Source organism: Natator depressus, chromosome 1, assembly GCF_965152275.1.
Source record: "Natator depressus isolate rNatDep1 chromosome 1, rNatDep2.hap1, whole genome shotgun sequence".
Taxonomy (NCBI): Eukaryota; Metazoa; Chordata; order Testudines; family Cheloniidae; genus Natator; species Natator depressus.
In genome coordinates, this window is record NC_134234.1 from 205776155 (window position 1) to 205797381 (window position 21227).

General features: G+C 46.1%; 1 protein-coding gene across 3 annotated transcripts; it reads left to right on the forward strand.

Moving 5' to 3' along the window:
• Positions 1–293: 293 nt before the first annotated feature.
• On the forward strand, positions 294–19350 carry LOC141984560 (3 beta-hydroxysteroid dehydrogenase/Delta 5-->4-isomerase-like). Of its 3 annotated transcripts, none has more exons than XM_074947631.1 (4): positions 294–354; positions 642–864; positions 10948–11112; positions 18424–19350. In XM_074947631.1, exons 2-4 carry the CDS (start codon positions 711–713, stop codon positions 19236–19238), a joined length of 1134 nt encoding a protein of 377 aa, XP_074803732.1. In that variant the 5' UTR covers positions 294–354; positions 642–710; the 3' UTR covers positions 19239–19350. The 3 variants fall into 3 exon arrangements, with proteins under 3 accessions (XP_074803732.1, XP_074803736.1, XP_074803740.1); XM_074947635.1 differs by having other exon boundaries at positions 309–443; XM_074947639.1 differs by having other exon boundaries at positions 317–359.
• Positions 19351–21227: the final 1877 nt, after the last annotated feature.

Below are 21227 nucleotides of genomic sequence, written 5' to 3' on the forward strand. Positions count from 1 at the left end.
CAGTTTGGCCCATGGTCCCTCTTTCCATAGGTTAAGTTAGTGGGAAAGGGTCAGAGCTCCAGCACCAGGCACAGGTTGCAACAGAAATTATCACAGGGGGATTTTATTTCTGTCCCAGAATGACTAGGCACAGAGGATTACATTTAAATGGGTATTCGGAAGTCAGTTACTTCAAGGATGTTCTCCAAACCGATGAGGAGTGGGAACGGGGGAAATCTGTCTCATCATTAATCCAAGGCGAAGGAGGAGGGAGGGAGGGGAGTGCCAGCTGTGCAGTACATAAATACCAGCCACTCTTTAGTTCCTTCCTCGTGAACCCTAGGAAGTTAGAACAAGGGCCAGAGACAGAAGACTGTGAGGTTTATTTATTATGTACATTCGTTTTTAACAGTTAACCTCTTCAGATTTGTGAATTTCCTCATCTTATATATAATATCTAATTAGTAAGTGCTTAGTGATTTGCCATAAAAAATGTACAGGCAGCTTCTGAATATTAATGCATCAGTGAAGTTAATCAACAGGTTAATGAAGTTGTTGAGTTAGGGTTGGTGTCTGAAACTGGGTTGTTTTTTCCACTGGAATCCCTTTCTGGTGTTGTCATTGGGCTTCTTGAAGTTGACGCTGTGTCTTTTTCTTCTCAGTCAGGAAGAGGAGCTGCTTTTCCTGGGTCTGGAGTTGGCTGGTTTGCAGCTAGGGAGCAATCAGGTGCCATGTCTTTGGCTGGGGTGAGCTGTCTGGTGACAGGAGCAAGTGGATTTCTTGGCCAGAGAATTGTCCACTTACTGCTGGAGGAGGAGAAGGAGCTGGCTGAGATCCGAACCCTGGACATAGCCTTTAGCGACGAGGCACGCAGGAATTTTACAAGTAAGTGACTATTGTTAGGACAGGGAGATTGGAGGGGGAATTCTTAAGATACAGTCTCAAATAGAACCTCTTGGAAGGTTTTCCCCTTTCATGTGTTTGCAGATCTGGGACTGACTTACCTCAAGCATACTGTGTTTCATTTGCATCCCCAGTAAAGCTAAGTAAATGTGGCATAAAAATCAGGGGTGTTAAAATGAAATGACAGTAGCTTCACTAGTGACTCTTGGGGCCTCTACATAGTACCGAAGATTATTTATTAGTGTGTTAAAATTAATTGGATGGCACTCACCTAATTTTCATTAGTTTGATGCCCACAGGGCAAAATCATTACAAAATTCCTCACCGTTGATTAGTGCAAGAGAAGCCAAGAATCAGTTTTCATTTGAGGGCACTGTAGGTCAGGACTGAAAAGAAGAGAGCCCAGCCCCAGAATAGTAAGGGGCATTGGCAGAGCAGCAAGAGGGAGGGGGAGCCTCCAAAACTGGAACAGTGGGGGATTCTGCAAGTCAAGAATGGGATACACTGACTGAGCTATGTTGGGACAAGTTTAATTATTATTAATTTTTATTACAGGTAGGGGCTGCTGGGCCCTACAAGACTGCAGCCCCACTGTGGTAGACACTGTTCAGATAACCTATAGTAAGAGACAGTGCCTGCCCCCAAAAGTTTACAGTCTAACTAAACAAGACAGAGAAGGGTGAGAGAAATAGATTATTATCCCTAGCTGGGAAACTGGAGCACAGAGATTAAGTGACTTGGACAAGGGCACACAGGACCTCTATGGCACAGCAAGGAACCAATTTTTTTAAAGTGTCTAAATGACTTAGGAGCTTACATCCCTTTGACTTGCAATGAGCCTTAGGCTTCTAAGTCACTTAGGCACATTTGAAAATGTGCCCCTCCGTCCAGTGCCTTACCCACCATCCTTCTTGGCAGCCATTGTCTTTATAGAATAACCCTGTACAACTGGATAAAGAATAATAATCTTTCTATAGCATTTTAAATCAATTTATAGACTTTTAAAACCCTGTGCAATTTAATAGAGAATTATATCCCTGTTGTAGAATAGTTATTTAGAGACCTCTGCTTGTTGGTTTCATCCCTATTAAATTCTATGGCAGGTTCCAGTAAGAATTGGCCAAGGTCCCTGTAGCAGATAGACACTCACCAGCACTGCACCTCCTGCTGGTCGTCCTGGGAATTAGCTCTTTTCCAGCCTTGGAGCACCCTCTGCCAGCCCGTGGCTCATCTGCCTCAGGCCCCACGTCCCTCCCAGACCGCGATGCTCCTTACCTCAGGGTTCTGTCGCAGCAGTATCCCCATCCACTGGCTCTCCCTTCCCAGGGGAACCCCCAACCCTCTAAACCCACCCTGCCTTAGTGGCTACTGCCAGTCATCATCTAGCCCCCTTTCACTGGGGCAGACTTCAGTCTGTAATGGCCACTCTTCGTTAGCAAGGGGGTTGGACCTACTGCCTCTGCCTATTCCCAGGCTGCCCCTCTGAAGCCCCCATACCTCTTTATGCCTTAACCAAGGCCTCAACTTGGGGAGTTGCCAGGCTGGAGCTCCTCTTGCCCTTTTCCCCAACACTACTCTGCTTTAGGTACCCTGCTCCTAGGCCACTAGCCCTTCCCACTCCAGGGTGAGAGTGAGACTCCTCTGTCTCCTGGCCCCACAGCCCTCTTATCCAGGCCAGCTGTGGCCTGATTAAGCCAGCCACACTTGAGGCCAACTACCTCACCAGCCTCCCTCAGCTGCTCTTAATTCCTTTTACCTTGGAGTGGGGCAGCCTCTCCACTACAGTCCCCCACAGCTCAGTTAATGCATCTCACACTTCACTGGCAGCAGCCTGTGCTATTCTAGTCTAAAGGCAGTTCAGACAATGCTGCAAAACCTGCACTCACAAGTGGTCCCCCACTACCGTGTGTGGTTTACTGTTCCTGTAACAGTGTAGTACAAGGTGGAGCGTGAGCTTCTTTTTGCTAACTCAGAGCTCTGTGGGGATAATCTAGCCCCCTTAGGAACCAGAGCTGCCTTCTGTGTAATGAAATCCTGACCGGCCGCAACAAAGGTCTCTTTGCTCCTTCTATTTAACAGGACAGCTCCATCCACTATCCCCTTAAACTCTCCCCCCATCCCCTTCCCCAACACATGCCAGATCTGTGCACCTTCTCTCTCACACTCTTTGGGTATTTCTATACTGCAATAAAACAGCTGCATTTGGCCCATGTCAGCTGACTCTGGCTTGCAGGGCTTGGGCTGCAGGGCTATACAATTGCAGTATAGATGTCCGGGTTGGGCTGGAGCCCAGGCTCTGGGACTCCAAGCCAGGATATCTACACTGCAATTATACCTGCAGCCCTAGCTCTGCAAGCCAGTCAGCTGACACAGGCCAGCTGCAGCTGTTTTATTGCAGTGTAGACATACCCTTTAAGATCTGCCCTGCGGCCACTGCCAAAGCAAGTGACACATTGGCTCTTGGGACTTGCAAATGGGAAGGGGTCAAAATGAGTGGCACCACAAGGAGCTCAAGTATATTTGGGACTACCTCTGAGTGACACCCCCCACCTCCTCCAAACCCAGATAATTAACCTTGATCCATATCTGTATCTGTAAATGCATGTCTAGTGACTATGCTTCAGTGATCTCTCTCAGGAGTAAGTGAAACAATTTGAGCCAGTACCCTTACCACAGTCAGTCCTTGATGCAGTGATTCCTGTTCCAGATGTAGTGTTACTACAAGACCATTGTAACTCCACTGGCTTCAGGGGAGTTACTCCTGATTTACACTAGAATGAGAAGATCTGGGCCATTATATTCTTTTGCACATACTTATTTCTGGATTTCTTTCAGGCAGCACTGACACAGACATGTGCAGAGCACACTGACTCATTCATTTCATGAGTTCTTTTAATCGGAATGTCCTTGAAAAAAACAGGGCATGAAGACATGCATTTAACAGCTCTTAGCTTTGTATTTGTTTAGTTCAGGGACAGGGACATTCACATTTTGCCTAATCCAAGGCTTCTTGCTGGACCACATTCAACTTGTATAAAATAGAGGAGATTGCTGGCTCCTTCATCCTTAGCATGACGGTGTGCGCTGTGGAAGAGTCAGGTCCTAGCATGCAATGGGGCCAGGATTCTCCACGTCAAAAAAAGTATTGTGAGTGGCAGCCTGTAGTTTCTGTCATTTAAACCTTATTAAGAATGACTAAGATAATAGGCCATATTGAAGAATGCAGGCCATGAGCGCCACCCTGAAATGTATCTATCCCACTGCCAACTTTCCCAGTAGTACTCTGGTCTAGTTTATTTGCCCAACATATTAAGGAGATTCTAGGAACTGTTCAGTCTGTTGGCTGCAATATTGATGGCAGACATCCTCACAATGTCATGGATACCATTAACAGTGGCACAATAGACTGCCCAGCTCGCTAAGACAGAAGCCAAGAAGAACTCCCAACATGGAAGCTGACTCAGATTTTTTGTGACAATTATGAAACCTCAATAAAACCTGCAGTTGTCTGAAAAAAAAAATTACACTGCAAGCTTCTTGAAACATTCAAAATATTGTTAAGTGCTCAATTTCTTTCAAGGAGCATTCTTGATTATTTTAAAGCAGCAGCTTTCATGTCTACCACAGTAGCTATCACTTTACAATGATTTGTGCTCACATAAGGCCCAGTATTTAAGCATGACATCTAGTGCCAGATGTTCCAAACATGGACAACTAACTCAGCACCATTCCCCATTGGGAAGAGTAGAAGGAGATTCACATATTGTTGTGTATTATTGCTGTTATTGAAGAAAACTGGTTTAGGAGATTCCACTACAGAAAATCTCAATATAGCAGCTGCCTTATTAAATCCAATATTAATGAAGAGCTGCAATTAGATTTGTTTGCCCTTGTAGCTGCACTAACAAGAGACATGCACAATACCCCTAGGACTTCACAATAATATAGCTGATCTGGAACCAATAGAGTACATACATGCATACATATAAATGGCTCAGCTTCCCAATAATAAATCAGGTCAAGATGTGACAAATCATTTCATTCCTTACAAATTAAAATAAGATGTGGTTTCACTATTTTTGCTGTGGATGCCTGAGCTACATTCTTTTAATCAGTCATCTATTTATCTAGGAATTGATACAGTATGCCTGACTGTAGCATCTCACTCACAATAACTCAGCAGTAGTTAGGAGCTATTTGAAGGAAGATCGACAATAAAACATATTGGGTAAATTTTCAGAAATGCCTAAGTCCTTAGAAGCCTAAGTCCTACTGACTTTAAGTGTTTGCATGTGTTTTAAACAATATGTAGAAGATAGATACAAATAGTTTTGGGCAGCTAATATGACTGAATCGGTAAGGCAGATGCTGCTTGCAGTAGTGCTTAGAGTTTATTACAATAACCATCAAATTCCCAAACACAGACTGCCAAGCAACAGGCAGTACCCTTCTTTACAGCTCAGATGACACAAACAAAGTGTGGGTCATGCAGGCAAAACATCTGCACAGGCTGCCTGCTGTCTTAGAACAGATGCAGCCAAGGAGTGTGTATGCTTGTTGTTCAACAGAATGTACCACAATGAAATGGTTGGGTCGAATTTCTGCCTCCTCCACCAACCCCAAGACACACATGCTTTTCTGGTAGGTGGTTGAAGACCAGACACATACAAGTCATTTGTTCTTTGTCTCTGTCATCCATCTTTGTAATAACCTCCCCCGAGCATTAATACTCCCTCCTCATTGCTCTCCTCATTCCCTCCAGGGCTTAATTTCCCTCTCATACCAATGTACATCAGGAATAACTCATGTGTGAGTCACTGAACTCAATGGGGGTAAAGCTGATGTAAATGAGACGTGAATCTGGCCCATGTTGTACTCATGAAGCAATTTCCATTGATTTCAGTGGAACAGGACATGGCCTATAGTGCCACATTTTAGCCGCAATTCCCCAGTATACCTTTGGACCAGGACTCCATTATGCTAGCTCAGGGGTGGGCAAACTATGGCCAGCTGGACCGTCCTGCCCGGCCCCTGAGCTCCCGGCTAGGGAGTCTCGCCCCCTGGCCCCTCCCCCGCTGTCCCCTCTCCCCCGCAGACATGCCACCACATGGGCAGTGCAGTTTGCACCCGCCCACCTCCCAGGCTTTCAAATAAGCCTTTCCTGCTACTCTGAGTGGCCTGGCAAGGGTAAGGGGTTGGGGGGAGGGCAGGAGGTCCTGGGGAGCAGTCAGGGGGCAGTTAGATGGGGCAGAGGTTCGGGGGCGGCGGTCAGGAGACGGCGAGCAGAGGGGTTGGACAGGGGGTGAAGTCCCGGAGTTCGGGGGGGACGGGGAGCGTGGGGGGGTGGATAGGGGGTGGGGTCCTGGAGGGGCAGTTAGGGATGGGGAGTCCTGGGAGGAGGCGGTCGGAGGACAAGGAGCAGGGGGGGGTTGGATGGGTCGGGGTTCTGAAGGGCGCAGTCAGGGGGTGGATAGAGGGCGGGGACAAGGCTATTTGGGGAGGCACAGCCTTCCCTACCCAGCCCTCCATACCATTTTGCAACCCCGATGTGGCCCTCGGGCCAAAAAGTTTGCCCACCCCTGTACTAGGTACTGTACACATGGATTCTACACCAACTGGATTTTTCAGGTGATAATCCTAGTTAGTAGATGTTAGAACAAGCCCAGTGACTGCATATTTACAGAATATTCACAGGTGTCTTTGTCTGTCAAGAGTGGGCCCACATATGTAATCAAACATTTTGCATATACACAAGTAGAAAACCAGTTTAGGGAGTATTGACAATGTAAGTAGGTAATAATGTGAGCTATAAAATGAATGAGTATGAGAGAGAATGTATCAGTCACCAGATATGTGGCACTGTTTTTAGATTAAGGCTTAGATCTTCGTATCACTTCATAAACCAGCAGTCAGGTCAGAAAGACTATGTGAGGAAATATATAAAAACAAATGGAAGAAAGGGGAAGTTGATAGTAGTGAACAGAAATCAGGAGTTAGGAATAGTAGAAAATTGATAAGAGAAGCAAAAGAACAGAAAGCAAAATCTATGGCCAGCAGAGTTAAGGACAATAAAAAGTAATTTTTAAAATATATTAGGAACAAAAAGAATCCTGCCAGTGGTACTGGTCCATTATTAGATGGAAATGGTAGAATTATCAATAATAATGCAGAAAAAGCAGGTATGCTCAATAAATATTTCTGTTCTGTATTTGGAAATATAGATGATATCATAGAATATCAGGGTTGGAGGGGACCTCAGGAGATCGTCTAGTCCAACCCCCTACTCAAAGCAGGACCAATCCCCAATTTTTGCCCCAGATCCCTAAATGGCCCCCTCAAGGATTGAACTCACAACCCTGGGTTTAGCAGGCCAATGCTCAAACCACTGAGCTATCCCTCCCCCACAAAGGGAGCGATGAGGGTGGGATATAGTCTAATCACATGGAGATGATAGCACTCTTTCCATTCCACTAGTATTTCTGGAGGATGTTAAGTGGTAGCTATAAAGGTTAGACATTTTTAAATCAGGAGGTCCAGATAACTGGCCTCCAAGAGTTTTAAAAGAGCTGGTTGAATGTTGATTTTCAGTAAGTCCTGTAGCATTGGAGAAGTTTCAGATGAACGGAAAAAAGCAAATGTTGTGCCTATTTTTAAAAAGGGTAAAAGGGATGACCGGGTAAATATAGAGTTGTCAGCCTGATGTCAATCCTGGGCAATATTATGGAGAAGCTGATATGGGACTCTATTAATAACAAATTAAAGGAGGGTAATATAATTAATGCAAATTAACAAGGATTGATGGAAAATAGACCCAGTCAAACTGATGCAGTATCTTTTTTTGACGAGATTGAAAGTTTGGTTGCTAACGGTAACAGTGTTGGTGTAATAGACTTAGACTTCTGCACTGCACAACATTTTAATTAAAATACTAGAACGATATAAAACCAACAAGCACACATTGAATGGATGAGAGCTGGCTAACTGATCGGTCTCAAAATGTAATTGTAAACAGGGAATTGTCATCAAGTGGGTGTGTTTCCAGTGTGGTCCTGAAGGGCTCAGGCCTTGGTCCTGTGCTATATAACATCTTTATCCATGACCTGAAAAAAACATAAAATCACACGGATAATCTTTGCAGATGACACAAAAATTGGGGGAGTGGTAAATAATGAAGAGGACAGGTCATTGATACAGAGTGATCTGGATTATTTGGTATACTGGGTGCAAGCAAAAATATGTGTTTTAATATGGCTAAATGTAAATGTATATACCTAGGAATAAAGAATGTAGGCCGTACTTACAGGATGGGGGGACTGTATCCTGGGAATCAGTGACTCTGAAAAAGATTTTGGTGGATAATCAGCTGAACATGAGCTCCCAATGTGACGCTCTGTCCAAAAGAGCTAATGTGATCCAGAAATGCATAAATGGGAATCTGGAGTTGAGGTTAAAATGTTATTTCTGTATTTGGCATTTGTGTGACAGTGCTGGAATGCTGTGTCCAGTTCTGGTGTCTACAGTTCAAAGATGTTGATAAATTGGAGAGGGTTCAGAGAAGTGCCAACAGAATGATTAAAGGATTAGAAACATGCCTTATAGTAATAGACTCAAGGAGCTGAATCTATTTAGTTTAATAAAGAGAGGGATAAGGGGTGACTTGATCACTTTTTATAAGTACCTGAATGGGGAATGAATATTTAATAATGGACTCTTCAATCTAGCAGAGAAAGGTACAACAGGATCAAATGGCTGGGCAACAAAAATGATTAGGGGTATGGAACGGCTTCCGTATGAGGAGAAATTAATAAGACTGGAACTTTTCAGCTTGGAAAAGAAATGAGTAAGTGGGGGATATGATTGAGGTCTATAAAATCATGACTGGTATGGAGAAAGTAGATAAGGAAGTGTTATTTACTCCTTCTCATAACACAAGAACTAGGGGTCACCAAATGAAATTAATAGGCAGCAGGTTTAAAACGAACGAAAGGAAGCATTTCTTCACACAGTGCACAGGCAACCGGTGGAACTCTTCGTCAACTAACGTTGTGAAGGCCAAGACTATAACAGAGTTCAAAAAAGAACTAAATAAATTCATGGAGGATAGGTCCATCAATGGCTATTAACCAGGATGGGCAGGGATGGTGTCCCCAACCTCTGTTTGCCAGAAGCTGGGAATGAGCAACAGTGAATGGATCACTTGATGATTACCTGTTCATTCCCTCGGGGGCATCTGGCATTGGCCACTGTCAGAAGACAGGACACATGGCTAGATGAACCTTTGATCTGACCCAGTATGGCCGTTTTTATGTTCTTAAATTGAAGCTAGACAAATTCAGACTAGGAATAAAGTGTACATTTTAAACAATAAATGTAAATTAACCATTGGAACAATTTTCCCAGGGTTGTGGTGGATTCTCCATCACTGACAATTTTTTAATCAAGACTGGATGTTTTTTCTAAAAGCTCTGCTCTAGGAATTATTTTGTAGAAGTTTTTTATTATTCAGGAGGTCAGACTAGATGATCACAAAGATCCCTTCTGACCTCAGAATCTATGAATAGGTTAGTCTCCTGAGAACTGTAATACTTTGGCCTAATTTGGGACCATTGTGATCATCTAGTCTGACCTCCTGAATAATAAAAAACTGGGTTTAGTATGGGGGGCTGGGTGGTATTGGTGACCTTTGATATATACAGGAGGGTCAGATTAGATGATCACAATGGTCCCTTCTGGCTTTTGCATCTATGAAAAAGAGACATTAAAATAGTTTTTTAATTAATAAAAGTTCATTACTGTCATATTAAATCGGCAGTGGGATACCCACAGAGAGAACTTCTTAAAAGCTCTTTGTATTCAGTGCCAAAGTACAATAAGTGTATATATTAGCCTTTCATCATTAAAAATCTGGGGTGATATCCTGGCTCTAATGAAGTCAGTCGTTAAACTCCAGGATTTCACCCCTGGATTTCAATTGTGGTTCAGGCTATAAGTGAAATAAACTGGGGTTAGGGGGTCCTTGCCTGCAATGGCCATTGGTTGACATCATAATACTGTAGCTGTCACAGCATAAGAGACTAGAAGACAAGGGTTGGCACCACTATGTTGCGTGATGGACACCTGAAAAAATTACTGTACTTGGTGACGGACATTGGGGCATAGCAGAACTTGGGAGCGATGTATGACCTAGGACAGGATTTGTAGAGGTACTGCAAGTCAGGGCTGAGATGAAGACAGCCCAGCTCTAGAACCGCAGGTTTGCTGCAGGTCAGGATTGAGGTACATTAGCAGATGTGTGTGTGGAGCCCAGGCCCGGAAAAGCAGGTAGTATGGCAAGTCAGGACGAGATGTATCAAGAGAGTAGAGTCTAGAGCCATCACTGGAATAGCAGGAGGTTCTGCAGATTAAAACTGCAGTGCTTTATGAAAGCTGAGACTGGGGTCCAGCCCCGGAGTAGCAAGGAGTTCAGGACTGACGGGCCTCAAAAAGACATGTGAGAACTGCATTGGAAGAGCTGTGGGAGTAGGGCTGGAAGAACAAGGAGGTTTATTGGACAGGAATTGTGTGCATCCGCAGTGCGTGCGTCTCATGACTGGAGGGATGCTGCCAGGCATCTTTAAGGGAAACTCCTACTTTCATGAGTAGCAAAGCATCACACTTATCAATATATGTACTACACAGTGTGCATGTAAAAAGAGATTTGTAGCCCTGCTCTAGGCAGTTTTCTGGGACTTGCTGGCACTGAACAATGTTTCTCTCTTTTTTTTTTTTTTTTTTTTTAAAAAGGACCAGGTTGTATGTTTGCTCCAAACACATTCCAGAAATTAGCAAATATAAGACTTATATGAAACTGTAACTAGAGCTTAAAAGAATATAGTCAGTGGGAAAAGGCCATATAGTTTGCCTGCCCCCATAATATCCCTCAGCCCAAGCAGTCAGTGTTCCACAACTGCAACCATGAGATCAGCACAAGTATTTCTCTTGGCTTGGCACCTCACCACTCCCTTTATTACACTTCTTTGACATGCCGATGAAGGCCTCTTTCTTTGTTTCATGTTGCTCTTGCAGATTTCAAGGGTCAGACTGTGGTGAAGATCTTGGAAGGGGACATCCGGGATGCTACATTCTTGAACAGTGCCTGCGAGGGTGTCTCCCTTGTCATCCATACAGCATCCATCATTGACACCTTGGGCCTTGTAGAGAAGCAGCTGCTCTGGGAAGTCAATGTAACAGGTGAGCAGCATGTATTTCCTTATTGTTTTAAGCCTTGAGTCTATAGCAATGACCATCATCTGCCTCGGGAAGGACACAGTTTTCATGACCAAGCACCTGATTCACAGGGTTGCCTTGCTGCACCTTGTGCAGTCATTTACACCCATCCAAAGTGTGTGTAAAACTTTGCTGGGGTGATTCGGTAGCATTGTGCACCTACTTTGCAGCAGTGGAAAGATGCAGGGCAATGCAGAATCAGGCCCCGAGACTAGAATTTAGGCACTTCAGGGAGAGAAGACACCGTTTAATTCCTATCGTCTGTCATACATCTCCCTCCCCACCAAGGTGCAGTGCAAAATTATTCCCTACAGCAACAGTAGTTTGGCTTTGGGCGTGGATTGCTTAGCCTTGTTCTGACTGGGCCTTTTCAGTACCCACACACATCAGCAAAAGGAGGTGAATCCCCATGCCCGCCATGTTAACTGGCTGAAAAATGCACAGAAAGGTATTTTTAATTTCCTGTCCTTCCACAGCCCCGCTGCCAGCACCTATTCCCCTTCTCCTCCATGGCTGCAGAGATTTGCCTGTTTATGTATTAAAGTACTACAGGTTTTATATACAATTATCCTCACCTTCGATAACCACCTCACCCTGGGACTCTCCCAGGCCTGTGCTTCTCCTTTCCTTTTCCACTCTCTTCACCCTAGTCCTTCCCTCTGCCTTTTCCCCTGCAATTGAACCTCAAAGGCAGGAGGGGCTCCTAGGTCCTCCCAGAAGCTCACTGTTAAAATTCCATCATCAAACTGAAGGGAGGGTTTAAGTGATTTCCCTGTCAGCGATAGAGTCCCCCTTCCCAGATCCTCCTAAACCAGTCCTGCCATCATCTGTCCCTATATCATTCAAATAGTGCTGAAAAGCAAATATTGTCCTGCTGAAATGCTCCAGGTTGCATCAAATGTCAGGGAATTTGAATACATTTCCCAAGAAAAGGAGACCCCCCCTCACCCCAGATCATTATCCCCACTTGAAGTTATGCTTTGAGCCCTGTGCTTTACTCCCCCAGTACTCAGTAGATCCCTAGAGCTGCATCACTCAAAACTAGTTGGTCTGCCCAGTTCTGCCATCCCCCTGCCTTGGCTGAGAAAGCGTTTTTATTTAAATGACTATACTTCCCAGTCCTTTGTGCCTCGCAGCAGCAGGCGTGGACCTGGGACACAGAGCTTCTCACAGGCACACGGAAACATATTTGTGGGAATCCCTTGTTCAGATATTGGCGCCCATCATTGTTCAGATTAAAATTACTGCTTTTCCCTGTAGCCAGGCGTAACAGAATGAAGCAAGTGCTGCTCCGTGGCCTCACTAGGACTGCTGTGCGGGGACTCCAGGGATAAAAAAGTTTGGATTCCCTTCACAGCAGTCTGGTGGATGGCTTGAAGGGAGCACCCAGCTGGATCTGTGACACCAAGCTTCATCGGAGGCAGCTGGGGTTACATTTCAGTTATAGTCAGTGGTGAGCTGGAGCTGGTTTGCACTAGAACCGGTTGTTAAATTTAGAAGCCCTTTTAGAACTGGTTGTTCCGCGAGAGACAACCGGTTCTAAAAGGGCTTCTAAATTTAACCGGCCAAAAGTGGCACCTTAGGTGCCGACTCCATGGGTGCTCCAGCCCTGGAGCACCCAAGGGGAAAATTTGGTGGGTGCAGAGCACCCACCGGCCGCTCCCTGCCCCACCCCCGGCCCCAGCTCACCTCCGCTCCGCCTCCTCCCCTGAACGCGCTGCCCTGCTCTGCTTCTCCACCCCCCAAGGCTTCCCGCGAATCAGCTGTTCGCGCGGGAAGCTGGGGCAGGCTGAGAAGCAGGCCGCGGCTTCCCGCTCAGGCCCAGGGAGGTGGAGGTGAGCTGGGGCGGGGGGGGAGGGGGTGTGCGAGGAGGGCCGCCCGCGCTGCAGCAGGTAACCTGGGGCAGGGGCGCACAGGGGAACCGCTCCCTGCCCCAGCTCACCTCCGCCACCCTCGGCCTGGGTGTGAAGCTGCCACCTGCTTCTCAGCCCTCCCAGGCTTCCCGCTGAACAGCTGATTCACAGGAAGCCGGGGGGCGGAGAAGCAGAGGGGGGTGGTGCGTTCAGGGGAGGAGGCGGAGCTGAGGTGAGGTGAGCTGGGGCTGGGCGCGAGGCGGGGAGCTGCCGGTGGGTGCTCTGCACCCACTAAATTTTCCCCGTGGGTGCTCCAGCCCCGGAGCACCCAGGGAGTTGGCGCCTAAGGCGCCACTTTTGATGTGATCAGTGGGGGAGCGGCCGCTCCCCCTGCTCCCCCCCAGCTACGCTACCCCGCCCCTAGGAGCCAGAGGGATCTGCCGGATGCTTCCTGGGAGCTGCCCCAGATAAGCACCTCCGGGACTGCCCACCTCGCCCCCCGGCAGGTGTCTCTGGCTCTTAGGGGTGGGGTGGGCACCGACTACGGTGGTCCACGAGACCCTCCTGCCTGGTTCTGGGGGCAGTCAGGGGACAGGGGAGCAGGGTGGATGGGGGAGGGGTCCGGGGGGGGGTGTCAAGGAATGCGTGGGGGGTTGGATGGGGCAGGAGTCCCGGGGGGCGCGGGTGGGCAACGACCCCCTCGTGGGGTGAGGAGGGAACCCGCTGTTAAGATTTTGGCAGCTCATCACTGGTTATAGTTCAATGTGGGAAAGAAGAGGAGGAAGAGAAGGGAAATTGTGGGAAAGAAGGAGGGAAAGGGAGAGAGGCAAGTGGCAGTCTGAATCTGCTTCTGTCACCCATGAGCTCAGCAGCCAGCACCTTTAATTCTATCTGTTCAGTAGGAAGTGTGAATTGAAAGTGCCCACAAATTTCAGCAGAGAAGGCAGCTGGCCAGGCTCCTGGTGGGAGGGGCCAGGGAGAAATCTTGGAACCTTAGGGAAAAAACATCTATGGGTGGTGCACAATATATATATATATATATATATATACACACACACACACACAAATAATAGCTTAGAAAGGGTATTTATAACTCTCCCCTATTTTCTCTTACACTGCAAATTATTTTTTCACAGCAGAATACATTGCATAAAATCCTATGAAAACCAAATTTGTTAAAGGTTATAACAACAGGAGAGAGGCTGGGGAGGTGGAGCTGAGTATGCCCAACCCCTTCCTTTAGGCAGGAGGATACTAGGCAGAGACAGAATTTTGAAAAGTCTTTGCACATTTATAAAACAACCTCAAAGTCCCTCTAAACAACAAGTATCTCTACAAGGTGCTTACTACAGCTAGAAACTAAAAACTAAGGCTGAATGGAATGTGTTTAGTAGAATTACCTGTCAGAGAGCACCGAACAGCCTAGTGATCCTGCTCCTAGGCCTCAACACCAGAGGGAAAGCCAGGTGCAGAGAGCACCACAGAAACCCAAAACACACCTCCCAGTGTGCGGAAAGTACTGAAGTCCCCCTCAGGCACCACCTGAGAACACTAGCTCACGAGTGCTCTGCTGCCTTGTGGCTGTCCCAGCACACAGCTACATACAGGATGCCCTCAGGATGAACCTTTTGTTTCTGCTTGATAACTGACCTAGTCTAATAAAGGTATGTGTCAAGCACACATAGGCAGTGACACTTACAAGAGTCAGACTGTGGACACTGATCAAGCTCCAATTCTGATTCACTCATGTTGTTAAAGAATTCTTCTGTTTAAATTATCAAGTCATGATCCAAATTGTGAGGATAAAGGCCTGCCCTCCTGCACAGGATCCACAGCATTTGGAGTCGAGGCCTCCAGCTTATTCCGTGGAGATGCACGGTGTGAGAGGGAACCCTGCCTCTCTCAACCTCCCCTCCAATTGAATTATCTGGGAGGAGCCCTCATGGTGTTTTCCTCCATCATAGCTCCCTCTCATGGGTTTTGCTGTAGAGTGCATCTGACCCCAAGCAAGGACTTTGGGATTTGGCCCAATACCATCAAGAGTTTGCACTTCCCTCAGTGACCTCATCCACCTCATGGAAAGCTCATTTCAAAGCTCTTAGGAGACTTTATAAAAATTAAATGCAATGAAGAGTGAAACATTGGGTCTGAGAATTCAGACCCCTAAGAGTCACGAAAGGGAGATGTTAAGCTGAGAGCAACCTAAACCATGGCTTTCTCTGCCACACAATCACATACAAGTTATCAGTGGTCCCGCTAAGTTTTGTTAGTTTGTTCAGGCCCTTATTCAGTCCTGACTCAGGTAAAATTTCCTCTCGAGTCAATGGGACTACTCATGTAAGTAAATAATACTTATGTGAGTAGGAATTTACAGCACTGGGCCATTGAATAAATATACACTACATGAATATGAGCAAATTAACATTGCTGTGAGTACCTGAACTTTTGTATGTCCACAATATTTTATTTTAAATCCACATCCTTAGTACAATTTTGTATGCATTTAAATTTATTGGGGTCAGAGTTATACTGAACAGATGCTACTTCTGAAGATCTCCCCCTCCCCCGCCATTTTTGTACCTCACTAGTTTTTCATTACTTTAAAAAAAAATTTTCACTGGCATGGAAAGCTAATTAAGAACTTTCCCTAAAACCCTGTATTGCATATCAGCTAGACATACTGACTTATATGAATTCAATTTTTGTAACTATTTTATTCTTGGCTGCATAACAATAGTGTTTTTTTTTTAAAACAAGGTCTTCATTACTTCCTAGCTGTTCAAACATCTTTTCTTTATTTTTCTTGTTAAAGACTGAAGGAATTCAGTATGCCAGTCATGTTAAAGTCAATAATTCCTTCCACTTCACTTCTCATTATTAAACAAATCTAAATATTTCACTAGTGTTTCTTTTTCCTTTGATAAAACTACAAAAGCCTTTTTTATTCCCCTTAGTCCCTTTGGCAATATTAACTCGTTCTGCATTTTGCTGGCTTTGTCTTTTCCACTAACAGATTGAATAGTCTTGCATGGACATTTCCCTCCTTTATTTCTAGCTATGATTAATTTAACACTCAGATCTTTGATTTCTGAAGTCATGTTGGGAATTTCTTGTTTATTTAATTTTGTCTGTTTTGCTGTGCTTGGGAGACGAAGTTGAGCATGCAGCCTTTGGTGTATGCATTATAACAGCATTTAATTTGAAAAATAATGTGATTGTGCATTTAAAAAATACTTATATTCCATAGCGAAAGCTATGGTAAAGACAGCGTCAAAATTCCAAAGTGAAAAGCAACAATCAGGAAATGCCAAAGTGACGGATGCGCTCTGCTCCTTGTACATTATAATATAGTCTTTGATTACATGATTATATACATTATCTTTACAGCGTCCTACTTTATTCAAGGCCTGATCCAAAGCTGATTGAAGGCAATGGAAAGATTACCACTGAATACAGCTGATTTTGTATCAAGCCCTCAGGCTGCAGTTTAAACAAAGAATTCTAAACTCATTTCGCAAAGCACATGCTTCTGTCTCAGGATGGATAGACTGTAACACTGGGGCCTCAGTACACAGGCGGGATGGTGCATAATGAATGAGGCTGTGTCTTAAAGATCCCTGTCTTAACTGTGTAAATTTGAAGTCAATGAGTTTGAGTACTTTGAGTTTACACTAGTATAAGTGAGAGCAAAATATAACCCCCAGTGCACAGCCTAGACACTACACAGACCAAACCAAAAACAAGTAGGTGTTTGATTAAAGAGCATGTATATGTTTCATCCCTGTATAACTCAAACAGCTGAGTTGACTCCCTCTTCCCAACTGGAAAAAAAAAAAAACCCAAAAACTAAAATATTCAGTTTGGTTGAACCTACCACCTAATTCAAGAGAGGATTCCTGTCAGCTTCCAGAGTAAGGAGCTCATAGTTTCAGGGGGAGCTTGGACAGCTGTTTCAAGAGATGCTATTTCAAGCTAATAAGCAATAAGTCCTGGTTGGGGAGGACTAAACCTGAAGCTCCATCAGCAGGGATCACTCTAGCTGCAAGCAAACTAGGCAGCGGCCTAGGGCAGCAGATTGCTGGACAAAGCCATTTTGGGGGCCTGTTTGCACAGTGCTGCAGATTGGTCTACTGGGGTGTGAACGGCAAAGCACTCTAACCTTAGGGATACCATATATTAACATTAAAAAAAAGAGGACACTCCAGGGGGTAGCCCCGCCCCTATCCACTCCCCCCCACTTCCTGCCCCCTGACTCCCCCCCCCGAACCCCCAACCCATCCAACCCTCCCTGCTCCTTGTCCCCTGATCTCCCTCTCCTGGGACCCCTGCCCCTAACCACCCCCCGGGACCCTACCCCCTATCTAAGCCTCCCTTCTCCTTGTCCCCGACTGCCCCCTCCTCAGATCCCCCACCCTAACTGCCCCCCTAGCACCCCACCCCCTACCTGTCCCCCGACTGCCCCCCGAACCTCCGCCCCATCCAACCCCCCCTCCACTCCCTGACTGCTCCGAACCCTCTCCACACCCCCGCCCCCTGACAGCCCCCCCCGAACCATCCAACACCCCCCCGCTCCCTGTCTCTTGACTGCCCCCCCCCGGGATCCCATGCCCCTTCTCCAACGCCGCAGCCCCCTTACCGTGCCGCTCAGACCAGCGTGTCTGCCTCCACGCGGAGCCAGACACGCCGCTGCGCTGCCGTGCGGAGGCTGCAGGGGAGGAGACGGGGGGAGCAGGGGAGGGGCTCTGGCTGCTGGAGGCCCCGATGCGAGCGGCTCAATCCGGCCGGGCCGCCCTGTCAGCCGCGCCGCGCTCTGCATTGCGAGGGGAATCCCTGACCTTTTGAGAGTTTTACAAATTCCTCCCTGAGGGCTATTTAAAACCCCCAAAGCCGGACATGTCCGTGAAAATAGGGACCTATGGTAACCCTGTCTAACCTGGAACGCTCTCACTGCGCCATGTGGACCTTGCTGGCACGAGCTAAAACCTACCTAGTTCACATCGATGGACTCCTGTCTCAAGCAGGATTACAGTAACACACACTAGCAGCGCTTTGAAGTGCCAGTGTGGTGGCGCGCGGGACTCCCCCTCCAGGAGGGGATTAGCTCCGAGCAGCGCCGGGAGCCTGTCTACACTAGCACTTTAAAGTGCTCAGACTTGCTGCGCTCAGGGGGGTGATTTTTCACCCCCCCGAGCCAGCAAATTACAGCGCTATAAAATGTAAGTGTAGACAAGCCAGCAGGGTCTACACAGGGCAGGCACAGTGCTCTGCAATTCACCACCGCCACCCCCGCAGAGTGGTCTGCAACGCCAGGTAGTCAAGTGGGTAGGCTATTTTGAGTACAGCGGCAGATTGTCTTGAGCGGCCTCTGGCCATCAGGCAGCCCAGTTATCTACTGCTTTACTAACATGTTCCTCTTTTCAAGGTACCCAGCTACTGCTGGATGCCTGTGTCCGCAGTAATGTCCAGCACTTCATCTACACCAGTACCATAGAAGTGATAGGCCCAAACTGCAGAGGGGACCCCATCTGCAATGGGGATGAAGATACAGCATACCAGAGCACATCAGGATTTCCTTATGCCCAGAGTAAGAGACTGGCAGAGACGTCTGTTCTGAAGGCAAATGGTCAGGCACTGAAGGATGGTGGCATCTTCCTGACGTGTGCCTTGAGGTCCATGTACATCTTTGGAGAAGGATGCCGGTTTCTCCAGACTCACCTGGATAAAAGCCTCTTGAATAAAAATGTCTACCTGCGGATTTCTAGGAAAGACGCTCTGGTGAATCCTGTATATGTGGGAAACATTGCATGGGCTCACATCCAGGTGGCAAAAGCCTTGAGGAACCCGGAAAAAGCCAAGCACGTCAAAGGGCACTTCTACTACATCTCTGATGACACTCCTCACATGAGCTATGCTGACCTAAATTATGAGCTGACCAAGGAGCTGGGGTTTGGGATTGAGCCCCACCCACCCATGCCGTTGATGATGCTGTACTACTTTGCGCTACTGCTAGAAGTTGTGAGCTTCCTACTTAGGCCCTTTGTCAAATACATCCCCTCCACCAACCGTCACCTTGTGATCTTGCTGAACACGCAGTTCACGTTCTCCTACAGGAAGGCATGGCGGGATTTTGGCTACATGCCCCGCTACAAATGGAAAGAGGCCAAACAGCGCACCAGTCAGTGGATTGCCTCACTGATTCCACAAAGGAGGGCGTACCTGAAACACAAGGCTGTCTAAGCCTGAGAAAAACAGAAGCATGGCAAGACAAGCCGGCCCATGAGCCCACAGGTGAGCTGGAGGAATTGCAGTAATGGACAACAACAAAGCATTGAAATGTGAAATCTATGTGATGAAAAGTTGGAATGAATAAAGAATATGAAACTCTTCATTTGTTTGTGGTGGATGGGCTGATTGGTTATCACAGTTACTTTATAATCTACAGCCACCTCTCCCTCTCTGCAACACAGATATTTTTATTTGAGTAGAGTCCCTTCTGAAGTACACTCAGCCCTTCCCTTTCTCTTAACTTTATCTGAGACTTTTGGGAAAAGAGTAAAGGCTCCATTATTATCTTTCCCAGCAGTGGATGGATACCCACACACACACGCCACACTCCACCTACCATCATCAAATTATATCCATATAAAACTGGTGGGAGCAACCTGACTGTAGATGCTCTTATAACAAGGAGGGACAGTAGTCCACCTTTTCAAAGTGGTGTCTAATATTTTTGTTTCCTTGTTTAGGATCCAACTTTAGATACCTTTCTTAGGTGCCTAAATATGGGCTTCAGCTTCTAACTTTATGCCCCCATTTTTGAAAATATATATGGAAAATTTCCTGATACGATATGCGATAGTCAATTGGGTAAAACAAGTTCTATTGTTCCTGACTCTGTCGCTGATTTGCTGGGTTACTTTGATCACGTCACAAACCTTTTTGTGCCTCAGTTTCCCTTAGCTGCATTACAAGGAGAACACCACCTACTCCCAGGCCAGTTGTGCAGATTAGTTAGCTAATGTCTACCTATCAATTTGAATGTGCAAAGCACTATATAAGTGCAAAGTAATATTCTATTAGTGTTTTGTGGCAGGTGATGCCCTTGGCTATCTTAAGGCTGTCAGCCTATAGCCCCCTAACTTGCCAATTACGTAACTACGGTGAATTTGATGGAAGCCCAGTAAGAGCAAAGGACAAAGGCTATACCAAAATTAAGAGAACAGACGCTGCAGGAAAGCCGTGGTACCTACAGGGGGTTTCCCTGCAAAGTTCATAGATTCCAAGGCCAGAAGGGACAGCTGTGATCATTTAGGCTGACCTCTATATAACACAGGTCATAGAACTTCCCCAAAATAATTCCTTTTGAACTAAAGCTTATCTTTTCAAAGAAAACCAATCCTGATTTTAAAATTTCCCGTGCTGGAGAATCCACCACCATTCTGGGTAATGGTTCCAACAGTTAATGACCCTCACTGTTAAAAAATTACACCTTATTTCCAGTCTGAATTGTCTAGCTTGTAGAATAACAAATAATATTGCAAGAGAATTCCTTGGGACTTCCAGATATCGGACTAGGTGCTAGAGGTTAGAGTCAGCTGGTATGTGCTTACATGCAGTCTCCACACCTCTATAGTGGCCATAATAGTTTCTGCAGAATTTAAGCTTTTATATAAACAAAGCTTCTAAGCTTGTTTGAACAGATAATCTTCTGAATGTAATCCAGTGCTGCACTGTCTTCCTGAATCTGCAGCCAGCCTGAAACAACCCTAAGAGGTGGGAATTTCTCTGTTCATCTCAGCATGGTGTTAACGCTGAAACTTATTGATACACATTAAACTATTAATAGACTTCATTTTCAGAGGTGTTGAGCACGCAAAGCCTTCACTGGGACTAATTCTCTGCTGCCTTGCACCTTATTGTCATTTACAACAGTGGAAACTTGGTGCAAATGTTACCATTTTGCTTTAGGATAATGGTATACCTACTTTTTTTCATGGATTCCAAAGCTAGTAGGGACCCCCTGTGACCATCTAGTCTGACCTCCTGTTTGACACGGGCCACAGAACTTCCCCAAAATAACTCCTAGACCAGATCTCTTAGAAAAACATCCATCCTTAATTTAAAAATTGTCAGTGATGGAGACTCCACCACGACCTTTAGTAAATTGTTCCAACAGGTAATTACGCTCACTGTTAAACAGGTACCCCTTATTTCCAGTCGGAATTT

Coding starts and splice junctions, on each gene's coding strand:
- LOC141984560 (XM_074947631.1), top strand. CDS start 711: ATGTCTTTGGCTGGGGTGAGCTGTCTGGTGACAGGAGCAAGTGGATTT. Junction 865..10,947: donor GGCACGCAGGAATTTTACAA/GTAAGTGACTAT, acceptor TTGCTCTTGCAG/ATTTCAAGGGTCAGACTGTG. Junction 11,113..18,423: donor CTGGGAAGTCAATGTAACAG/GTGAGCAGCATG, acceptor CCTCTTTTCAAG/GTACCCAGCTACTGCTGGAT.